This window comes from Capra hircus, chromosome 5, assembly GCF_001704415.2.
Source record: "Capra hircus breed San Clemente chromosome 5, ASM170441v1, whole genome shotgun sequence".
Lineage (NCBI taxonomy): Eukaryota > Metazoa > Chordata > Mammalia > Artiodactyla > Bovidae > Capra > Capra hircus.
In genome coordinates, this window is record NC_030812.1 from 55,558,568 (window position 1) to 55,579,744 (window position 21,177).

Sequence of the window (21,177 nt, forward strand, 5' to 3'; positions counted from 1 at the left end):
CTACCTCCATTCATTCCATCATCCAGCCCAACACACTTGGTTGCCCCACCCACAGCCCTCTGTTCCTGTCCTGGAAGCCCCCTCCCAGCCCACCTTATCAGGGTCCAGGGCGAAGTCCGCATCCAGTAGGCCCCCTACATCATCAGGCTCCCCGCCTTCATACATCTTATAGGTGGGATTCCCGATCTCCACGTTCATGGCCCCGTTGGTCATCCGCTGGTGCTGGAAGCCCTTAGCCCTGGGTGGGTGGGTGGGGGGGAAGGTGGGAGCATGAGGGCAGGGATTCTAGGAGGGGGTGGGACTAGGGCAGTAACATCGTGGCCCTAATTTTCCAGACTCCCCACAACTCACCCTCGGACTCGCCGCTTGTACCAGAATACCACTCCGGCTACCAGAAGCATCAGCAGCAGCAACAGCAGAGGAATTAGGATGGAGGCCATATCTAGAGGCAAAGAGGAGGGAAGCTGAGTCCAAAAGGCCTCAGAGGCACAAAGCCCTCCATCCCACGTCCCTTCCACCTACGTCCAGGCTGCTGCTGGCCGACCACTTGTTCCTCACATCGGGGTCCCGCCATGTGGGGTGGGCACCTGCAGATGGGAGGGGCAGAGCTGAGTGGGCATGCCATCCACCAGGGAAACTGGGAGGAACCATAGGCTCCTGCTGGTCTGGCTCAAACTTGGGGGAGGGAAGGCTGATCTAGGCCTTGGTGAGGCACAGGCCCAACTCACTGGCACTCAGGCATCATTTTGCTGTTCATGGTGCAGGAACCGCCATTGCTGCAGTGGCCAACGCAGGTCAGACAGCTGGGGGCCACCCGGCCATCGGAACAGCTGCGGGGAGGAGGGCAGCGGCTGGGCGGGGCTGGTGGAGGGTGTCCAAGAGGCTGGGAAGGGGCGGGGCTGGGGGGGTGTCCAAGGGGCTGGGAAGGGGCGGGGCTGGGGGTGTGTCCAAGAGGCTGGGAAGGGGCGGGCTGGGGTCGCGAGGGTGGGTTAGGCTGGTGGGGAGCGGGTAGAGGTGGGACAGACTGGGAGTGGGCCCCACTCACTTGCAGGTGACATCCCCGCTCTGCTTGTTGACCACACAGGCCCCGCCGAGACAGCGGCTACACTTGTTCACCTCACACCTGGGCCCCTCAAAGTAGGCGGTGCAGCGGCACTGGCGGGAGCCGTCGGCGGCCATCTGGCACGTGCCGAAGTTCTCGCAGTAGCCAGAGCACTGTCCTGTGGTTCAGGGGATGAGAGAGGAGGTGCCTCAAGCCCCACTGTCATGAGGGTCCTCTAGAGGTGGGGGGGGCCTCTGGCCTTTGGGGTGACTTCCACCTCCTCCTGAGCCCCCCACTGTCTCCATGTCACAGGCTCCAGGGTTACAAAGATGTCTGGGAGCATCCCAACAGGGCACTGCTTTTGCCTGAATAATCCCGATGCCAGAGGGTTCACTACCTCCGGGCAGCGGGGGTGTGCTGACCTCTCCCTGGGGAGAAGCCCTGGTACCTCGAGCCTGGCTGAGCTGCGAATGGCCTCCTTCCCTAGAACTAGCCCCTGTGACCCACAGACCCCCCACCCCCGCCTCCATCATCCCTGGCTGGGGCCCAGGGGTGGCTCACTCACGGTACTGGCAGCGGTCCCCCAGGAAGCCGGGCAGGCATCGGCACTGGGGCTGGTTGCCCTGGTTGACCGTGCAGGTGCTGTTGTTGGCACAGTAGCCTGCACACACCTGCTGGGTGCATTTGGGGCCCGTGAAGCCTGTGGGGCACCGGCACGTGGGCATGCCTGGCGGGAGACGACGTGTGAGCAGGACCGTGGCCCACTGACCGCCTGGCCCTACTGCAGGGGAACAGGGCTGGGAGGCAGGCAGCAGAGGACAGCAACGCTGGGGTTGGGGGCAGCAGGTGGGAGGGCAGCAGAGGCGAAGTAAGGCAGGGCAGAGGTGGCTTGGGGGCAGCAGGGCCCGGGGGCCGGGAGGAGTCCTGGCAGGAGAACCAAGGGCCATACCCGAGGGAGAGGCGGCGCAGGTGCCCCCGTTGCGGCAGTGCTCCCAGCACTGGTCCAGCTCACACTTGTCGCCTGTGTAACGGGGCTGGCATCGACACTTCGGCTGCCTCCTCGCGTTGAGGAAGCAGCTGCCACCGTTGAAACATTGTAGGTTGCAGGTTCCAGGCCGAGGAGCTGCAGGAAGGGTTGTCAGGGGCAGAGCCGGCGTAGGGGGTGGATTCAGGGGCTGTAGGGAGGAGGGTTCCCGGGCAGGGATGAGGGGCCAGGGAGGGGCGTGAGCATACCGTCCGGCGGGGGCGTCGGCGAGGGCACAGCCACACAGGTGCCATTGTCCAGTCGCTTCCCATTGGGACAGGTGCAGACGGGCCCACTGGGACTCAGCAGGCAGAGCCACTCGCACTTTTTGCGGTCACAGGGGTTGGTCACTGCAGAGGTGGGCAGCGTGGGAGAAGGCTGAGTCCTGTGACCCAAACCTCCCCTTCCCACCAAAACCTGAGGCTGCAGCCTGGAGATAGCACCCCTGGGCCTTCCCTGCCCCGGCCCGGGCTCTCCCTCTCTGCCCACCTTCAGGCTGCTTATGCTGGTGGTACAGGACCACATCAGAGGCGTGGCTCAGGCCCCCAGTCAGGTTGATCAAGGGGCTATGTCCGAACTTATGGATCTTGAAGACACGATTATTGATGTAGGTGACGCCATAGATGTAATCCTCGAAGACATCAATGCTGAAGGGGTGACTCAGGCCTGGGGAGAAGTCAGAGGGGACTTAGACCTTAGTCACACTCTCCTGTCACTGGGTCCCAAGGCTCTCGGGGACCTCAAGCTGAACACGTCCTGTTCACACCACCCCTCAACCTATTCCTCCCACTGGCAACAGGTCCCATCAGCCTCTGAATTGTGGGGTCAGGAGCGACTTCTGCTCCCCCTCCCCACGTGTGCTAAGTTCCCATTATCACCCATGTCGCCTCCACGCAGCTCAATACCTATTGGTAAAATGAATGAATGTAAAGGGGGCCCAGAGGGTCAGGGAAGACTCAGGCCTGCAGGACTGGTCCTGGGGGTGACTGGTTGGGAGGGGCCCAAAAGGCACTGCAGGACTGCTGAGGGCCAGGTGAGGAGGATGGCAGGCACTCGGTGAGGCCTTGGGCCCAGAGGGGAGGGCAGAGGCCTGAAAGACTGCTGGTGGAGGCTGACCTCGTTTGCTGTCAGCAGCCACGATGGGGTCCGTGCCGTTGAGCCGGATGCTACCGATGACTGAGAGCTTGGCATCCGCCCAGTAAAGCCGTTCATTGTGATAATCCACGGCCAGGCCTGGGGGAGCAGAGAGCCCTGTGAGGGCCTGGCCTTCCCACCCCAGGCTTGGGGAGCAAGCAGGACGGTGTCCATGTTTGGGACGGCTCCACCCTGTCCCCATGGTCACGCGCAGTCACCTTTTCTGGGAAAAGCCTCCACAACCCCTCTGTCCCATCCCAGTCCAAGCCCCCTCCCCTCCCCAACTTTTTCTTTGTTCCCTCCCCAACTTTTGTGTGGCCCTGAGCTCAGCGAGTCCACCTCTCCTCCATCCCCGCCCCTGCAGCATGGACCTGTGGGCCATTGGATGTTGTCCTGAACCAGCGTCTCCCGAAGGGTTCCATCCATTGCTGCTGTTTCAATCTTGGGGTGGTTCCCCCAGTCTGACCAGTACATGGTGCTGGGGAGGGACAAGAAGTGAGTGTGGGTAGGACGTGGGTTCCCAGAGGAGGTCACTCAAGGGGAACACAGAGACTGCCGGGTACACAGAGAGGAGAGTGTTCTGTCCATCCCCTCCATAGACAGTCAAAGGAAGTCAACCTCCTGACCAGGTTAAAGATCTCTAAAACTGCTATGTGCTGCTTGGGTCCCAGTTCAGTACCCCTGGAGCAGAGGAGAAGCCCAGAACCTGGCTGCCCATGACAGCCAGCCCAGCAGAAGCCAGGCCCCAGCTGGGCAAGCCAGTATGACCCCAGGTGACATCAGGGAGGGCCAGGGCTGGACGGAGCCTGGAAGACCCAGGGGCCTGCAGAGGACACTGACCTCAAGCTAGTCTGGGAGGAAACACCCATGCTGGCGGCTGGGCACCCACCTCCATCCCAGGGGCTTCCTAGCCTCAGCCCAGATGCCTCCCCACAGCACCCTCGCGCACCCTCTCAGTGGGTCCACCACAATGGCGTGGGGCTCGTCGATCATGCCGGAGATGAGCGTCTTGCGGTTCTCGCCCTTCATCTGTGCAACCTCGATCACATCCCGGCCTGAGTCGGTCCAGTACACGTTCCCAGCCACCCAGTCAATGGCGATGCCCCTTGGCATCTTGAGCCCTGAAATCTGGATGGAGGGGTGTCACAGGTTCAGAGGTTGCCGCCTTTGGCCTTCCTGCCCATTATCCATTCCCCCACTCCCGGTCCCTGCTGTTACCATTACCCTGCGTTAAGGAGGAACAAAGTGAGGCCCAAAGAGGCTCAACAGCTTGGCAACATGGACCTGGTGTGCCGGCTGTGACATTCAGGAACTGAACAGGGCTCTGACGCTGAAGGCCAAGTGCCCATGGTGCCCCGCAGCCTCGGGCCGCCCCGTGGCGGCGCCACCTACTGACGACGGTGCTGCTATGCCTGCCTGCCTGCTGTTCATGCCCCAGGACGCCATCTGAAGGTCACCCCGCATGCCAGCCTCAGCCTTTGCCCCTGCCACTGTCCTCTGCAAACTCTGCTCTGAACCGTCTGCTGTTTGCAGACTTCCCACCCAGTCTGTGCCTCCACGTAGGTCCCACCCCAGGCTGGGTGCTCACATTGAGGTGGGTGACGCCCCGGTCAATCTGTCGCCGGTGGCGATTGGAAGTGGTGGGAGGTGCAGCAGGGGGCAGGCTGCGGTAGGAGATGGTGCCTGTGTGCCAGTTGGTCCAGTAGACGCGGCCAGCCTTGACGTGGACATCCATGGCATCGATGCGGACGCTCTCGTCACCCTGGAAGGCCTGCTCGTAAGCCGAATGGGGGTGGCTGGGGAATAGGCTGCGGATCTCATTGTCGTCAGCGATATACAGGACCTGATACTCAGAGCCTGGAGGGACAAGAGTCCAGATGTTGGAGGGGATGGAAGCGCGGGCTAGGGGCTGTCGGGCCTGGTGCTGGAAAGAGCTGGGCAAGCTGTGCTCCCTCCCCAGTCCCACCCCTTTCACATTAACAATGTCTCTCTCCTAATCAAGCCATCTGACGTGGCCCGAAGCGTCTGCTCATCCCACCCCAGTGCCAGGCTTAAGGGCTCCAGCCTGAGTCCTTGAACTTCCTCCTCTCCTGAGGTGATCTAGGGTGACCTGCTACTCCAGAAAGCTGTCCCCCCTCTCAAGCCTCAGGGACCTCTGCCTCCTCACGGCCTCTGCAGACATCACCACACTCTCTGCTCCATAATGTCTGATATCTGCTCATAGGTGCACACACATGTGGGCGTGCATGAGCACCGCCATGGAGGCGTGTAGGTGTGCATGGGCAGCTGAGTGCACTTGGACATATTTGGGGTTGTGTGTGCCTGGGTGTGTGTACAGGGATATGAGGTGTCTTTGTATAGCGGCATGAGGAAGGTGCAGGTGTGCATCAAAGCATGTTCGCACCAAAAAAAAAAAAAAAAGTAAATATGTGAATGAAGGACGTGTTAATTAACTCAATAGGGGGAATTCTTTCACAAGGTGTATGTACATCAGATCATCACCTTGCATACATTAGATATCTGACAGTTTTGTCACTGATACCTCAGTAAAGCTGATAAAAACACAATGGGAAGATGCAGGTGGGGTACTCTTGACTGTGTGAGTGGTGATGCTCTCGCCCCAGGACCTCTGGCCTCTGCACGGCTGCCAGCCGTGTTCAGGAAGCTGGCCGGTGGGTCTGGAATCGCAGGCTTGGGCAAGGGTGCCCAAAGGAAGACACCGCATCCCAGGTTTATTTACTATCCCGGCGTTGTAAGCCCCGCCCCTCTCTCCGCCCTCTCTCCGAGCCTACCTTCCGCCTTGCAGGTGTTGTGCGTCTTCATGAAGTTGCGCGCACAGCTGCACAGGTGGCCGCCCTTGGTGTTGTTGCAGAGCTGCGAGCAGGTGCCGAAGCGCAGGCACTCGTTGATGTCTGGGGGTTACACGCCCGAGTCAGGGAGAGTCTTGCGGCGGGGGGCTTCTGCCCGCCTCTTGGACTCCCCCTTCCTACCCTGGCATCCGGGTTGGCCTGGCACCGTGTGGAAGCCAGTGCGGCAGGCACAGTAGGCGGCTTTCTCGGTGCGCACGCAGCGGGCCTCATCCCCGCAGATGCTGGCGTTGGTGGCGCAGCTGGTCAGCTTGGGGTCTGCGAAGACAATGAGTCTAGGCCGGGGCTTCGCTCTCCCTTCCCCCGGCCCCCGCCCATGCCAGCACGTGGGTCTCACCCTCACCCATGCTGCAGTCCTCCTCGTCAGAGCCGTCCCCGCAGTCATCGAACATGTTGCAGCGCAGGGAGGAGGAGAGGCAGCGCTGGTTCCGGCACAGAAACTCCTTCTTGTCTTTGCAGTGGGAGGTCTGGGTCGTGGGCGGCTCTGGAGGAGAGCGGGGCTTCAGGTCCTGGTATTTACCACCCTGCCCCCGCTTCCCGCAGGAACCCCCCCCCCGGCTCAGTCACAGGTAGAGGGGCCCCAAGCCTGGCTCTCAAGCCTCAGGGGAAGTTGGTTAAACTGTTCAGATTCCCAGTCTCCGCTTCAATGCCTTCCCCAGGGGTTTCTCTCCTGCCAAGTTGGGCCCCCAGGCTCCCGGCAGTGGATCCTCCCCTTTACCTGAATCGATCTACCAGATACAGCTCCCACTTGGGCCACCCCCACCGCTTGTGCAGCATCCCCACTCCAGGCGCTCCCCAGAACCCCCCTCACTGGCCCCCTGCTCACCACAGTCCTCCTCATCCGTCCCATCCCCGCAGTTGTCCGTGCCGTCGCACTGGCGCCCGATCCATAGGCAGACGCGGTCGTTCTTGCAACGGAAGGGCCGGTTTGGAGGACACACAAACCTGGCTGCAGCGGGGGCGAGAGGACAGAGTCAGAATCAGTCTCAGGGGTCCCCCCACCCCGCTGAGGGCCTCCAGGGAGCGGGAGAGCCCCGCCCCGTCTGGAGCCCCGCCCCACCCCTCCCCCTTTGAGCCGGGCAGCCACGCTGGAGCCTCACCGCACTCCTCTGGGTTCTCGTCTGAGTTGTCCCCGCAATCGTCCTCGCCGTCGCATTTCCATGCCAGCGGCTTGCACAGGGTGTTGTTGCACTGGAATTCGTCAAGGGGGCAGGTCCGCACTGGGCGCCGGAGAGAGCAAAGAGTAAAGAATGAGCTCTGAGCCCCCAGTTTACTGGGGGCCGGGTCTCGTGGCCAGACCCCTCCTTCCATGGCGACACCTAGAGGGCACTCCAGGAAAGCAGTGGAACCACCACTGGATAGAACCTAGGCTTCCTCATTTTCTACCACTAGCCAGGTAGCTGGGCAGAACTGCCTCCTCTGGTATTTTGGGGAGAAGAGGTCATTTTGGGGAAGTGTCCAGAGAGCCCTGTTTCTGGTGTTGGGGCAGGGCCCAGGGCCTACTGTCATGAAGTGGCAGGTACAGAGGAGGACCCCTCGCTTGGGAGTCAGGGGACTTGGGTTCCAGTCTCTGGCCTCAGTCCACCAGCCCAGAGCCAGGATGCCCTCACTGCTCCAAGCTCCAACCTTCCGTCACTCAGGCTCTCCATGTCCCGCTCTGGACTGTCGAGCCCAGGCCAGCAGCAGGTGCTGCCTCACTGCTCCAGGAAAGGACAAATGAGCAGGGACTCAGCTTCTCAGGATAGCCGACTAAGCCATGCTGGAACTTGTGGGGTGGGGCCTGGATGGATACGGCCCTCAGGTTTCTGCTGGATTTCAACTGGCTCCTTGATTAAGTGTTACTGTGGGGTGGGAGGGCTCACCGCCAGTGCCACAGGCCTCCTCGTCACTGCCATCCATGCAGTCTGCATCTGCATCACAGCGCCAGCGCAGCGGGATGCAATGGCCACTCTTGCACTGGAACTGGTCCATGTCACAGCGGGGAGTGCAGTCTTTCTGTGGGCACGGGAGCAGATGTCCTGATCAGACCTGACTCTTCTAAGTCCGACCCTCCCTCCATCTGGTCTCCCTGCCCACCTCGTCTGAGCCATCCGCACAGTCATGATCCCCATCGCATTTCCAGCGCCCAGCGATGCAGCGGCCATTGGCACAGGAGAACTCACTCTCAGAGCAGGGCCGGGGGGCTGGGGAGGGACAGGGAGAGACAGGCCCCAGGAGGGTGGGCATAGGGACTCAGCCTCGAGAGCATCTCCAGCCCTTGCAGGGCAGTGTCCCTTGTCCCTGCACCCCTGAAAGTCACAGTGGATTGGCATGATGACCAAGATGCCCAACCCATCCCGGGCAAGCCAACTGGCTGCCCTCGTGGGACCAGCCGGGCCCAGAGCACACTCACACTTAGCGCTCTGGGACAGATACACGAGAGAGGGCATGGGGTCCCTGGCCCTGCCCTCAGAACAGACTGTGTGTGGGGAGGGATGGGGAGGGACAAGACCACCAAGACAAGCACCAGGGTTCAGGGAGAGGCCAGTAAAGGATGACGGGCTGGCACAGCACGGGGACAGGTGGGCTCTGGGGCAGTGGCAGGGATGTGTCAGGGCACGGGCACGTCAGAAACACCTACCTCTGCAACCCCGAGAGGACAGTGTGAAAATGGAGAGAAACACGAGATGAGATGAAATGGCACAAACTCAAATACACAACATGAAGTGGGGGCGGGGCTGAGGCAGGAGGGGCCGGACCCTCAGCCCCGGAAGGCGGCCACCTGCCCTAGTGCAGCCCGGTGGCGATGGGTGGGGGAAGGTGCTGAGCAGGGGGGTGCCAGAGGTCTCCCGGGGAAGGGCACCTGTGGGCCGGGGGGCGGGGGTGGGGCGGGGACATACTGCAGCTCTCCTCGTCGGAGTTGTCCCCGCAGTCGTTATCGTAATCGCACTGCCAGCGGCCTGGCACGCAGCGGTTGTTCTTGCAGCGGAACTGGTAGGGCTCACAGGTGCGCTCATCTAGAAGGGGCAAGATTGGGGGGCCAGTCAGGGACAGCGTAGGGGGCAGACCTCAGGGTCTCGGGAGGTGCAGTCAGGATGGCCAGTGGGCGTTCCAGCCTGACATAGGTCAGTAGTGGCAGCCTAGGCCGTGTTCTGAGATGTGGGGGCAATGGGAGCTTCGTGGGCAGAGGGGACACGAGCTGGGGGAGCTGCTTTAGGGAGTGGAGCCACAGAGCCCAGATGGTGGGCAGATGTGTGCTGATGAGGCGCCAGTGGGAGTTGTTCAGTCACCGAGTTGTGTCTGACTCCGCGACCCCGTTGACTGCAGCACGCCAGGCTTCCCTGTCCTTCCCCATCTCCCGGGTTTGCCCAAGCTCATGTCCATTGCCAGTGGGGGTGGGGAGTTAGGAGATGGTGGGCACAGGCTGTGAGGGGACTCAGGCAGTGGGCAGCCCCACCCCTCCCCAGCAGGCGCCTCTCCCGAGCAGGCTCGGGGATGCTCACCACACTCCTCTTTGGGCTCGTCCGAGCCGTCCCCGCAGTCGTCCTCTCCGTCACACTTCCAGCGCGCTGGGATACAGCGGCCCGAGTCCTTGCAGCGGAACTCGTCCACCCCGCAGGTCATCTGGGCTGCAAGGGGGTGGCCGGGGTGAGGAGGAAGGCTCCTTTCAGGAAGGTGCTGTGAGGGTGAGGGCTGGGTGGGAGTGGCCGCCGAGGGGGCCACGCGCGGGGGTGGCGGGAGCTGCAGGCCCTGTGGAGGGAGGGTGGGCTCTGGGAGACTCACTGCAGTTGGCAGGCTCGTCACTGCCGTCTACACAGTCGTTGTCCCGGTCGCACACCCAGACTCGGGGGATGCAGCGCTTGGTGATGGAACACTGGAACTGGTTGGGGGCACAGGTCACCTCGGCTGTGGGGTTGGGGAGAGAGTGAGGGCCGGCCCGCTTCGCCTCTCCCCACAGCTTCTCTCTCTCCCAAGCCCTGGCCTTGTCCTGGTCCTGCCAGCAATTTCTTGCAGGAAGAGACAGTTTATTTCTAATCTTGGTGATTTTGTCTTTGGGGTCTGCACATCTCTATGATGTGCACGATGATTTTATGAGCAAACCGAGTCACACCCCATATAATTCATGTTGCTCATCTAATAGCATAACTTGAGAATGGCACGGTCCCTAGAAGAAGCAGGGGCTGGACTTCAAGGTGAACCGTGTTTCCATGCCGGTTCTCCAACACCCCCGCCCCTGCCAGTGCCCGGGGCACTCACGGCAATCCCTTTCATCCTCGCCATCTCCGCAGTTGTCCTGTCCATTGCAGCGGAAGATGCCGGGGATACAGCGGTTGGTGTTGGTGCACTTGAACTGACTGGGCAAGCAGACGTGGATGTCTGTGGGGGTGGGAGGAGGGGAGGGTAACTGATGGTGGGTGGAGGCCTCAGGCAGGGTGGGGACCCCTCTCCCACAGGGAGAGGCAGTGAGGCCGAGCTCCCTTGGCCTGGGGGCTCAGACACCCAAGCCCAGATCCTAGGGAGGGCCCTTTACCGCAGTTGGCCTCATCACTGTTGTCCTGGCAGTCGTTGTCCCCATCACAGATGAAGGCGGGGTTTGTGCAGATGCCCGTTGAGCACTGGAACTGTCCTGGGCGGCACTTGAACTCGGCTGCCAGGAAGGGATGCTCAGCATCAGGACGCTGGGGGTGGGGTAGGCGCAGACCCCTGGGGCCTCGGGAGTCAGGGAGCCCTGGTGTAGGACGCCCTCACCACCCCGCCCGGGCACTCACGACAGTCCGGGGGCTCGTCCGAGTGGTCCCCGCAGTCGTCCTCCGTGTCACACTTCCACCAGAAGGGGATGCACTTGTCGTTCTTGCACACAAACTGGAGGGCAGGTTGGGGCGAGAGGGGTTGGTGGGGGTCTGGGGAACTCAGGAGATTTTCTTTTGAGGGGCTGGTGTGTCTCCTAGAAGCAGCAGGGTCAGGTATCTTGGGGGGAGGGTGAGCTGGATGGAAGGCTGGGATTTGGGGACTGCAGGGAGGCCAGCCGGGGGGGTATCTGTGTGGAGCTTGGGGCTGGGGGTACTGGCGAGGAGGGGGTCAGGGTTAGGGTGTGGGGGTGTCTGTGTGAGGTGACGGGTATAAAAGTATTGCTGTGGGGAGACAAGAGGTAGGCAAGAAATGTGGGGGTGTTAGCGTGAGAAAACCAGATGCGTGAGGACATTCGAGCGGGCGGTGGGGTCCGAGGAGGAGTGGGGTACTGGTGAGTGGGGTCTGGGGACGAGCCTCACCTGGCTGGCCGTGCAGTTGGACACACAGTTGCGCCCATCGCCGCCCAGGTAGAAGTTGGTAGGACAGGCACACTTGTGCCCACCTCCAGGGGACAGCAGGCAGAGGTTGCTGCAGCCGCCGTTGTTGACCTTGCAAGGGTGGTTGGGCACTGCCGGGGGAAACGGGGTTAAAGGGTGGCAAACGGACCCAGGTTATGGGCCACTGCTCCCAAGGCTGCCAGCCTCTGGTGGGGTGAGGGCAGTGCTCACTGGGAACACTTTTTCTGGTCTCTCAAAGGCTGCCTAGCCCATCTGTCCTGGGCGGAGGTAGGGTAGGTTCAAACCCTGCTCTTTCGGAAGGGAGCTGAAGCCAGAGATAGGAGAGGACTCTCTTGAGGTTTCAGGGTCACGCTAGGCCTCCCTCAGCTCCGGCCTGTCTGCCTTCAGGGCCTGGCCTTGGGGGTTTCCCCCCAAGACTTGCTCTGCTGGATGGCCTTGGGACCTTGCTGCTACAAGATCCAGGGCTGGACCCAGCTGGGCTATAACTCCTGAGAACCAGACCACAGCCTATCTACCGCCCCCCAGATCACCGGGTGTCTACAGGCACTGCTCAGTCAGAGCTGGGGAAGGACTAGGGTAGCAACCCCTGCTGAGACAGTGGGGCCCCATCTCACCCCAGGGCCCCTCATTCCTGGCTGGCCGCTGGCCAGCTCTCAGGCCCCAGCCGCTTACCGTCAGGCTGGCGCAGGGCGTGGAAGACGTGTAGGTCCATGGGCCGGTGCAGTGTGCTGATCAGGAGTGTCTTGTTGGCACCTGTGGTCTTGTGGGCTCGGTTGATGGATTTTGTCTCCCAGTCGGTCCAGTAGACATAGTCTTCAAACAGGGTCAGTGCAAAGATGTGCGGGATGTCCTGGCTTAGCACTGTGGGGGGCCGCAGGGCGTGGGGGTCAGGCCCAGGCCGCTGGTCAGCACTGGGCAGCATGAGGTGCCTTCCCTACTGGGCCCTCAACTCCACAGCAACCCTGTGAGGTGGGCATAGCCCTGCTGCAGCCCCTGGTCACATAGCAAGTGAATGGCAGAGCTGAAACTCAACTCCAGGCCCATCTGATGGCAGGGTCCTGCCCCTGTATTCTCCATTGTTCCCTGTCGGGAAGTGGGGGCATGCTGCGTACCCCAACCCCAGTCCCCTGCACCTTCTGCAGGGCCTATCATCTGGAACTGTGCCTGGGAAGGCGCCTGTCTCTCGCTGTCCTCAGGGAGCTAGTGGTGGCTTCGTGCCTAGGTGGGTTCTGGGGACGTACCCTGTGGTGCTCTGAACCCCCAGACCCTTGGTGGGTGGTGTCCTCAGGCCATGCCCTCTAGCTTTTAAGCCTACTCTTGCCCCAGAGGTCTGATCCCCTGAAGTTTCAGAACCCCCGTCCCCAGCAGGTTGGCTATGCCGGGGCAGCTTCACTGGCACACTGACCGACGTGACGGTTGGAGCCGTCCAGGCTGGCAAACTCAATGTAATCCTCACGGGCATCAGCCCAGTAGATGCGCTCAGTGACGTAGTCCAGCGTCAGGCCATTGGGCCACGTGATCTTGGTGTCCACAATGACACTGCGGCTGGACCCGTCCATGCCAATGCGTCCGATCAGTGAGTGGTCTCCCCAGTCTGTCCAGTAGAGGTACCTGGCGGGCCGGTGGGCAGGGAGGCAGGAGAGATCCCGTGACTGGTCCCACCAGGAGCCTGCAGGGAGGCTGGACCTGGGTGCCCGACTATACCAGCTGCTCTCAGACCTCCCTGACCCTCCTTGTCCACATACCCATTCTGCACGTCCACCACTAGCGCCCGGGGCTCACGGAGGCCGGAGCTGACCAACACTGTGCGATAGGCCCCGTTGAGCTTGGACACTTCGATGGTGTCCCGGCCTTTGTCACACCAGTATAGGTTGCCACCGACCCAATCCACAGCCAGCCCATCAGGGTTGCTGAGGCCCGTCCGGTGCAGCACCTGCGGGCAGGGGAGGAAGGGCCCTGGGTGACATGGGCCAGGACTCTCAGCCTCTCTGGGAGGACAGTGGATGGAAAAGGCCCAGCCCTGGACATGGTGTCAGCCTGGGCTCCAGGAGATGGGTGTTTAGATGACAGAGACCACACCCCAACCCCACAGAGCCTGGGAGCACAGGTGTAAGAGAGGTCAGACTAAGGAGAACTCACTGCTAATTAGGGGAAGGGAGAGAGAGGAGTCTCTTAGACCCCACCGCTCGCTGGGCTCAGAGGGGAGAGAAGCGAGATGAGCGGAGTCGTGCAGTGGCTCAGTGAGGAGGAGCAGAGATGGCCTTGAAACAGAGAGGGTCCTCTGGGCAGGGACAGCGGCTGGCTCCCGGCCCCAGCCTCACCTGCACGTCACTCCCATTCAGGTGCATCCTGCGGATCATGCTGCCCTGGGTCGTCACGTCCGTCCAGTAGATCATCTGCTCTCGGTAGTCGAAGTCCAAGGCAACAGCGTTGTTGAGGCCCTGCATTTGGGGGGTGAGCAGAGGGGTGACCAGAGAGTCAGCACATGGAAGGCTGCTCAGGTGGGCAGGGAGGATGGCCCCGGGTCTGAGCATGGAGAGCACGGGGCTGGACGGCGGGATGAGGAGGGCAGGTCTGGCACCTGCTTGAGCAGCGTGTAGTTGGAGCCGTCCAGGTTGAGCTTGCGCAGGTAGTACCGGTTGGCGAAGATCAGAAACGGCTCCTCGTCTGGAGACAGAAGATGCCGGCTCAGCTGCTGGCCAGGGTGCATTCTGGCACCCAGTCCTCCCGCCACTACCCCCAGTGGCCTGGGCCAGCGGCACACGCCCAAACCCCCGTCTCACCGGTCACGGCCTTGCAGCTGTGGGGGTCGCCGCCGCGGGGCGCGTAGCCCTCCGCGCACAGGCACTTGTAGCTGCCGTGGGTATTGATGCAGCGCTGGCTGCAGGGGAATGTGGTGCTGCACTCGTCCACGTCGGCGCATGTCCGGCCATCATCCTTCAGGCGGAAGCCGGGGCGGCAGCGGCACTGTGGGCATGGGGGGCCTGGGGTGGGCATGGGCAGGGGGCTGGGCTGCCCCAGGGACTGCACACCTCTCACCCTGAGACTGAGGGGCCCCTCCGGCTCCCTTCACCCTGGGTGGCTGGCTGGCACAAGGAAGTTGAGGAAGCCGGCAGCACGGAGGCCTGCCCGTAAGAGGAGGCACTGAGCTGGCCCACGCCAGCCATCCAGCTCTCGCTCCTACCCGGCCACTGGTGTGAGTCCCCAGTGACCGCCACGTCTCTGCATCCCCAGCTTAATGCTCAGGCCTTGTCTTATGTGATCCGTGGGCATCATTTGACAGCTGAGTACCTCTTCCTCCAACAGTTTCTTCCCTTGGCTGTCCTCCTGCCCTGGCAGCTGGCCCTGCTCAGGCTCCCCTGCTGCTCCCCTCCCTACTCACCTCACCACCCTCAGTGTGGCTATGCACAGGGCTCAGGCCTCAGACCGCCCTCTTTCCATCTGCACTCGCCCCCATGAGGGTCTTCTCCAGACGCCTGACTTACATGCTGTCTCTATGGTGACAGCTCCCAGACTCTCCCGTCTGGCCTCTCCCCTGAACCGTGAACCTGCGCATCTGGGGCCTGCTTGACATCCACACGCCCCTCCTCCTCTCACCCCCCGACCTCATCTGCCAGCACCGACCAGAACCCGACTAGGAGAGACTTCTGCTGTGCTCAACACTGTATCCCCAGAGCCTAGAATGCTGCCTGGCAGGACAGGGGCTGAAATTGCCTTTGTCGATGAACATATGAATGAGGGGCAGAGAAAGGAATCCCAGCCAGGCCTGGGGTACAGAGGCTCCCGCTCAGCATACCTTGAAGCCGATCTTGAGGTCCTCGCAGTCCTGGCTGCAGCCACTGAGCTTGTGGCTGAGACACTCGTTGACGTGGCAGCCCCGCTCGTCTGAGCCGTCGCCGCAGTCGTCCTGGCCGTTGCAAAGCAGTGCCTCAGCCACACACCGCCCGCTGCTGCACAGGAACTGTGAGGAGGCGTTGCACTTGTGCTCTGGGGGGTGAGGTGGAGGGGGCGAGTCAGCTGGGTCCCGGGCCGCCTGGGGGCTGGGGCCGGGGGCTGAGGGCAGGGGGGGGAGCCACTGGGGGGCCCACCTGGGCTGGTGCAGTGCGGGTTCTTGGGGGCTTCATCGCTCTGGTCATGGCAGTCATTTTCGCCGTCGCACTCCCACTGGCGGGAGCTCAGGCAGCGCCCATTGGCGCAGCGGAACTCGTTGGGGCCGCAGGTTGGGTACTCTGTGGTTGGAGGGGGCAGGTGAGGCTGGCGGCCTGTGCACTGAGAGCAGGGCCCCCTCCCGCTGCGGCCCCGGGCTCACCACACTCGGGGGACTCATCGGAGCCGTCAGCGCAGTCACGGTCGTGGTCGCACATGAAGTGCTTGGGGATGCACTGGCGGTTCTGACACATGAACTCGCGGTCATCACAGGTGCTGTTGTACACTGTGGACAGAGGCAGACACAGCCCCTCAGCACCCACCGATCTGCTGCTGAGTGTCACCCCCCGACCTTCCTGTGGTGTGAGCAGCAGGGCGGGCAGAGCACTGGACAGGACGTCTGGGCACCTGGACTGAGGATAGAGCTCTGCCACTGCTGCCTGAGTGACCCCTTGCTCCCCGTGACCTCGGTTTCCCCTTCTGCACAGCGGGCCTGTGGCCACGCACCGTCCGCCCCACTCCTTGGGGCCCCGCCACTCACAGCAGCCTGCCGCAACACTCTCGTCAGCGCCGTCAGCACAGTCCTTGTCCCCGTCACAGAGCCAGCGCTCGGGGACGCACACGTGGGTCCCAGGGCAGGAGAAGGAGTTGGGGCCGCATGTTTTGCCTTCTGTGGAGGGAACAGGGAGACACTGAGAGACACAGGAGCAGGCAGAGCCGGGCCGGGCAGCCAGAGAGACATCTCTGCTGCTCTGCTGTCACGCGGTGGGGTTTGTTGTGGGGGAGGGGTCTGTCCCTTCCAAGGCCACCTCCCCAAGCTGACCGCAGCCCCCTGCCCCCGCCTCACCACAGTGAGCCGCCTCATCCGAGCCGTCCCCGCAGTCATCGCTGCCGTCGCACAGCCACTGCTTGGAGATGCAGCGATGGTTCTGGCACTCAAATTGGGCCTCGGAGCAGAACTTGTCTGGGGCAGCCGGACAGAGGTCACAGTTAGATCGGGAAGGGATGAGGGGCTGCAGATAGGTGCCACAGGATGGATGGGGGAGACAGTCATGGCACCCGCTAGGGGGACTCAGCAGGAATGCAGAGACGGTCCCCTCTCAGAGCCTGAGGGTCTGGGTGGGAGGCCCCTGGTGCACCTCTCAAAGGAGGGCATTTCCTGTGAAGGCGTCAAGAGGGCGGGGTCCGCACAGAATCTCAGCGGGACGGTGAAGCCCCGCCCCCCGCGGGTCCTCTGGATGCCGGCTGGGGAGTGGGCCTGTGGTCACTCACTGCAGTGGGTCTCGTCCTCGCCGTGTTCACAGTCATCCTCCTTGTCACACGTCCAGCTCATGGGGATGCAGCGGCCGCTGGGGCAGGCGAAGTAGTTCAGGGGGCACCTGGGGCGCTTCACACCTGGGGGCGAGGCAGGCGTGAGGGCACGGCCACCTCAGGGGTCCGCCGCCCACCGCACACCTGCCCACCGGCCGGACCTGGGCAGTCGCGCTCGTCGCTGTAGTCCCCGCAGTCATTGGCGCCGTCGCACACCCAGCTGGGTGCGTAGCAGAGGGAGGTCCGCTCGCAAGGCTGGAAGCGCACGCCTTTCACCCCCAGGCGGAAGTAGCTGCTGCAGTCAGTGGCGCCTGGCAGGGGCGGGTGGAGGGGTGGCACCGGTTCCCCCCACAACACCCTCCCCGCAGAGCTGCTGGCCCGCACGGCGCCTTCATGTGTTTTAGAAAGTTGAGCCATGTCTTTTGGTGGATGTGGCCTGTCCATGCATTCCACTCCCTGCCCCTCCTTGAGTCCCAGGGGAGCCCAGGGCTGGGGTGGGCTGGGAGGGGACTGCATCTGCCCTGGGAGCCCAGAGGGAAGGCAGAAAGGAGCTGGGGCCAGAGGGCAGGGAGGGGGCGTCGCTCACTGCAGTTCATCTCGTCCGAGGCGTCCTCGCAGTCCACAAACTGGTTGCAGCGGCTGGAGTTCCCAATGCAGGTGCCGTCCCGGCAGCGGAACTCGCCCGCACCACAGGCCGTCTCTACAACAGTGCCCGCCCCGTGCCATCAGCCGGGGCCTCCCCGTGGGGGCCATGCCGGCCCAGGCCAAGACCTCCCGGCCCAGAGTGCCTGCCCGGGGCCACTATACCGTACCCTGAACCAGAATCCTTGGGACCTGGGGACCATAGCTCAGCGAGGGCGGGGCTGGGGCGGGGCTGCTGGGGGTAGGGGGGGTCTGAGGCCCGGCCTGGGCCCCACTCACTGTTACAGGGAATCTCATCCGAGCCGTCCCCGCAGTCGTCCGCCCCGTTGCACCACAGCATGTTGGACACACAGCGCCCGTTGTTGCACTGGCGGAAGGTCTTCTTGCAGCGGCGGGTGTCTGCAGGTGGGAGCAGGCCGCAGTGAGCAGCGGCTGGGGGCTGCCTCTGACGAGACCCTGCTTCGGGCCTGGCATGGGTCTCACGGTGGCTCTCCCCTTCACAAGCTCCGCACTTTCTCTCGGGGATGCAGGGAGGGCGGGGGCTTTGCTCCTCTCACTCCAATGCCCCACCCAGTGGGGACTGAGGCTGGTGACTCAGAAAGTGGCGGCCTGGGGGTACGGGCGGGGGCCCTTACTGCAGTAGGACGGCTTCTCGTCAGACTTGTCCTTGCAGTGGGAGACGCCGTCGCATGTCAGGCCAAAATTGATGCACTCGCCGTTGGCACACTCGAACTCGTCTTGTGCACGGCAAGAGGAATTCACCGCTGGGGAGAGAGGCGAGGAGCTTCCTGAGCTGGGGCTTGAACGTCTGTACCCCTTCTCCCCGCCAGGAACTGAGGCTTCGGGGGGCTGGGTTGTTGGTGGGGGCTGGGCTGTTGGAGCATCTGGGGTGAGATGGTTCCCATCTGTGCCCAGGACCCCCACGCAGTGCCCTGGTCCCTCTCTCACCCTGGCAGGTGAAGTCGTCCTGGAGGATACGGCCCCCACGGCAGGAGCAGTTGACATGGCCTTGGTGCGTGAGCAGACACAGGTCCTGGCAGCCCCCGTTGTTGATGCGGCAGGGAGAGAGCTCGCCTGAGGCAGGGGTAGAGGAGAGTGGGCCAAGGGTGTCCTCCCCTGTGCGTACACGGAGCACCCCCACCCCCAACCAGGCAGCTCCGCTGAGCTTCCTGGCACCGCCTGTGACACAGTGGCTCACAGCTGGCCTGGGGCTGCTATGGGAAGGCCGGGTAGGAGCATTCGGGGTAGGCCTGAGCTTGAGGATGTGTGTGCTCTTAGGTGGGGTGACTGGCATTCTGAGCTGTACACTGGGGAGACTGAAATCTAAGGAGCCCTGAGGTCATGTATGTGGCGGGGACCCCAGGGCATGTGTGAAGAGTGTGTGAGAGGCTGAGAAAACTGCAGATCTGTGTGGCGGACCCTCGGTGTCAAGCCAGTGTGGGACCACGTCTGTGCCCACGCACGCAGATGGTGGAGCAGGCAGTGCCTGGGATGGGTGCAGGGTCAGGTTCCAGCGGGTCTGTGTGGTTCTGCGTGGGAGGAATGACTACACCACGTGCTGGGTGTGTCCAGAGATGTGGATGGGTCTAGTTGCGTACGTGTGTGTGTGTATGTGTATGCATGCTGGCACAGTGGGCAGGTGGGCAAGGCTGGTGGCAGCGGCCCCACTCACAGCTGTTGGTGTCATTGGCCACGGCGATGATGCCCATGGGCTGCTGGGGGATGTCCACGCGCAGCAGCTTCATGTCACTGCCCACATACTTGTTGGCCCGCTGCACGGCCCGCCGCACCCAGTCAGTCCAGAAGATGTGTTCCCCGTACACGGCCAACCCGAAGGGGTGGACCGGCTCTGACTTCAGGATGACCTGCGGAGACACCCTCAGCATTGTCAGAGGTATGGCTCTTGCCCCTGCCTCCACCCCCTGCAGCTGCTCTGGGGAGCAGCGGCCTGGCTCCCTAGACACAGTCACACAAGGGGAGGGTCTGCAGAGGACTGCAAACACCTCCCTCATTCAGCTGCCGGGGAAGCCAAACCGGGAAGGTGGAGGATGCTAAGTGGCGAGGTCAGGACGCCTCACTGTCCTCCCGGCTCTTCCTGCTCCACCGGGCGGCCTCCCTTTCTCCTGCTCTGCAACTGGGCAGTGTCCTCCTTGGCTTCCCAGCAGTCTCCCGGCACCAGCCCCCTCCTGCTGCCCATCCTGCCTGCCCTGGAGACTCACGTAGCGACGGGAGCCGTCATACTCGCACCGCTCAATCTTGTCCAGGGTGGCGTCGGAGAAGTAGAGCTTCTCAGCCCGGTGGTCGATGGCCAGGCCGTTGGGGGTGCGGATGTCCTTCTCGATGAGAGTCAGGACGTTGGCTCCTGACAGGGCTGCCCGCATGATGCTGGGGTGCTGCTCGTTCCAGTTGGTCCAGAACATCAGGCTGCGGGGAGAGAGGCCACGGAGATCAGGACCCAAAGCCAAGGAGCCAGCCGCAGTGACCCCAGGCCAGGGCGTGCAGACAAGCCAGACCCAGAGGTCCGCCAGCACGCGGACTAGGCCCCAGGCAGCCTCAGGACACCAAAGCCAGCATAGCCCCGGTGCCCGGGAAGGATGGCTACACAGACAGCGTTAGTATGTGTGTGCACACGTGTACAAGTGTTTCCGTGTCTACACTTGCCTTTACTGAGACAGCGGGCTCTGGGATTCTGATCCTGGCTGCTAGGGACCTCAGCAGGCTCCTTAACCCCTCTGATCCTGGCTGCTAGGGACCTCAGCAGGCTCCTTAACCCCTCTGTGACTCATTTTTCTGCCCCATAAAACAGGAATGACTAGCACTATTGATACTATCCGCTCCGTGGAGTGAGTTGAGGATTAAACGACAGTCGTGTGTGCTATGGGAAGATTTTCTAGTATTTTTTTTCCTTCGTTTTTCTCTTCTCCTGGCATCCTGAAGACCCTTGGGTGTCCAGTGTGTCCCAGGTCCTGGGGACACATGGGTTTTACCACCAAGTTCCTGAGAATCACCTTCTCCATAATTTAAGGCCTGTATACATTTGGGATCTGAGTCCTAGCTCTGCCACTTACTAGCTCTGACCTTGAACATGCCTCTTGGCCTCTCCTTTTTTTTTTTCTCTTGGCCCCTCTGAGCCTAGGTTTCCCTCAGTATAGGAGGTGATGGGAATGGCCAGCCATGCTGCGCTTCTCTTGGGTGGTGGTGGTGGTGGTAAGGTCCTAGAGATGGGTGTGGAAGACCTCAGTCCTGGTCAGGCCCTACACTGGGTATGACACTGTGGTCCTCTGACCGCCTACAGTGGATGGGGATTCCTAGATCTTTGTTCCAGATTCACACGCAGTTAGGAAGGAGGGAGACTGAGGAGCCAGACCTTCCAGTGCTCCCCAGGCCACCCTCACCCACCCTGGAGTTTGAGAAGCACCGAGCTACACCAGGGCTTCCCAGGAGGCGCGAGTGGTAAAGAACCTGCCTGCTAAGGCAGCAGACACAAGAGACCCAGGTTCGATCCCTGGGTCAGGAAGATTCCCTGGAGGAGGGCATGGCAACCCACTCCAGTATTCTTGCCTGGAGAATCCCACGGACAGGGGAGCCTATCTCTCCTCAAGGTACAGTCCACGGGGTTGCAAAGAGTCGGACATGACTGAAGCAACTTAGCAGGAGCTACATCAAAGCCACTTGAATTGCAAGGAAATCAAACCAATTAATCCTAAAGGAAATCAGTCTTGA

The 21,177-nt window shown here is 62.2% G+C and overlaps 1 protein-coding gene across 2 annotated transcripts in view; it reads right to left on the minus strand.

The window, feature by feature from the left end:
* LRP1 (LDL receptor related protein 1) overlaps positions 1-21,177 on the minus strand; it is an 80,537-nt gene that overhangs the window by 1,052 nt on the left and 58,308 nt on the right. Inside the window, exons 43-88 of one of the 2 annotated variants that reach the window (XM_018048051.1) lie at positions 19,674-19,878; positions 19,127-19,319; positions 18,403-18,528; positions 18,090-18,218; positions 17,734-17,853; positions 17,399-17,512; positions 16,974-17,123; positions 16,774-16,896; positions 16,349-16,465; positions 16,043-16,171; positions 15,665-15,787; positions 15,444-15,584; positions 15,152-15,342; positions 14,139-14,322; positions 13,937-14,022; positions 13,677-13,796; positions 13,101-13,288; positions 12,761-12,966; positions 12,028-12,216; positions 11,317-11,465; positions 10,816-10,909; positions 10,578-10,694; positions 10,304-10,423; positions 9,830-9,952; positions 9,550-9,675; positions 8,947-9,063; positions 8,144-8,250; positions 7,930-8,062; positions 7,168-7,287; positions 6,894-7,016; positions 6,411-6,551; positions 6,191-6,325; positions 5,993-6,112; positions 4,789-5,057; positions 4,150-4,328; positions 3,572-3,678; positions 3,183-3,299; positions 2,556-2,732; positions 2,276-2,416; positions 1,992-2,165; positions 1,608-1,769; positions 1,046-1,220; positions 729-830; positions 523-587; positions 352-442; positions 94-238 (exon numbers count right to left, since the gene is read on the minus strand). In XM_018048051.1, coding sequence (XP_017903540.1) covers positions 94-238; positions 352-442; positions 523-587; positions 729-830; positions 1,046-1,220; positions 1,608-1,769; positions 1,992-2,165; positions 2,276-2,416; positions 2,556-2,732; positions 3,183-3,299; positions 3,572-3,678; positions 4,150-4,328; positions 4,789-5,057; positions 5,993-6,112; positions 6,191-6,325; positions 6,411-6,551; positions 6,894-7,016; positions 7,168-7,287; positions 7,930-8,062; positions 8,144-8,250; positions 8,947-9,063; positions 9,550-9,675; positions 9,830-9,952; positions 10,304-10,423; positions 10,578-10,694; positions 10,816-10,909; positions 11,317-11,465; positions 12,028-12,216; positions 12,761-12,966; positions 13,101-13,288; positions 13,677-13,796; positions 13,937-14,022; positions 14,139-14,322; positions 15,152-15,342; positions 15,444-15,584; positions 15,665-15,787; positions 16,043-16,171; positions 16,349-16,465; positions 16,774-16,896; positions 16,974-17,123; positions 17,399-17,512; positions 17,734-17,853; positions 18,090-18,218; positions 18,403-18,528; positions 19,127-19,319; positions 19,674-19,878 — 6,463 coding nt within the window. Of the gene's footprint in view, positions 1-93; positions 239-351; positions 443-522; positions 588-728; positions 831-1,045; positions 1,221-1,607; positions 1,770-1,991; positions 2,166-2,275; positions 2,417-2,555; positions 2,733-3,182; positions 3,300-3,571; positions 3,679-4,149; positions 4,329-4,788; positions 5,058-5,992; positions 6,113-6,190; positions 6,326-6,404; positions 6,552-6,893; positions 7,017-7,167; positions 7,288-7,929; positions 8,063-8,143; positions 8,251-8,946; positions 9,064-9,549; positions 9,676-9,829; positions 9,953-10,303; positions 10,424-10,577; positions 10,695-10,815; positions 10,910-11,316; positions 11,466-12,027; positions 12,217-12,760; positions 12,967-13,100; positions 13,289-13,676; positions 13,797-13,936; positions 14,023-14,138; positions 14,323-15,151; positions 15,343-15,443; positions 15,585-15,664; positions 15,788-16,042; positions 16,172-16,348; positions 16,466-16,773; positions 16,897-16,973; positions 17,124-17,398; positions 17,513-17,733; positions 17,854-18,089; positions 18,219-18,402; positions 18,529-19,126; positions 19,320-19,673; positions 19,879-21,177 lie in introns of both variants that reach the window. The other variant, XM_018048050.1, reaches the window with a different exon arrangement.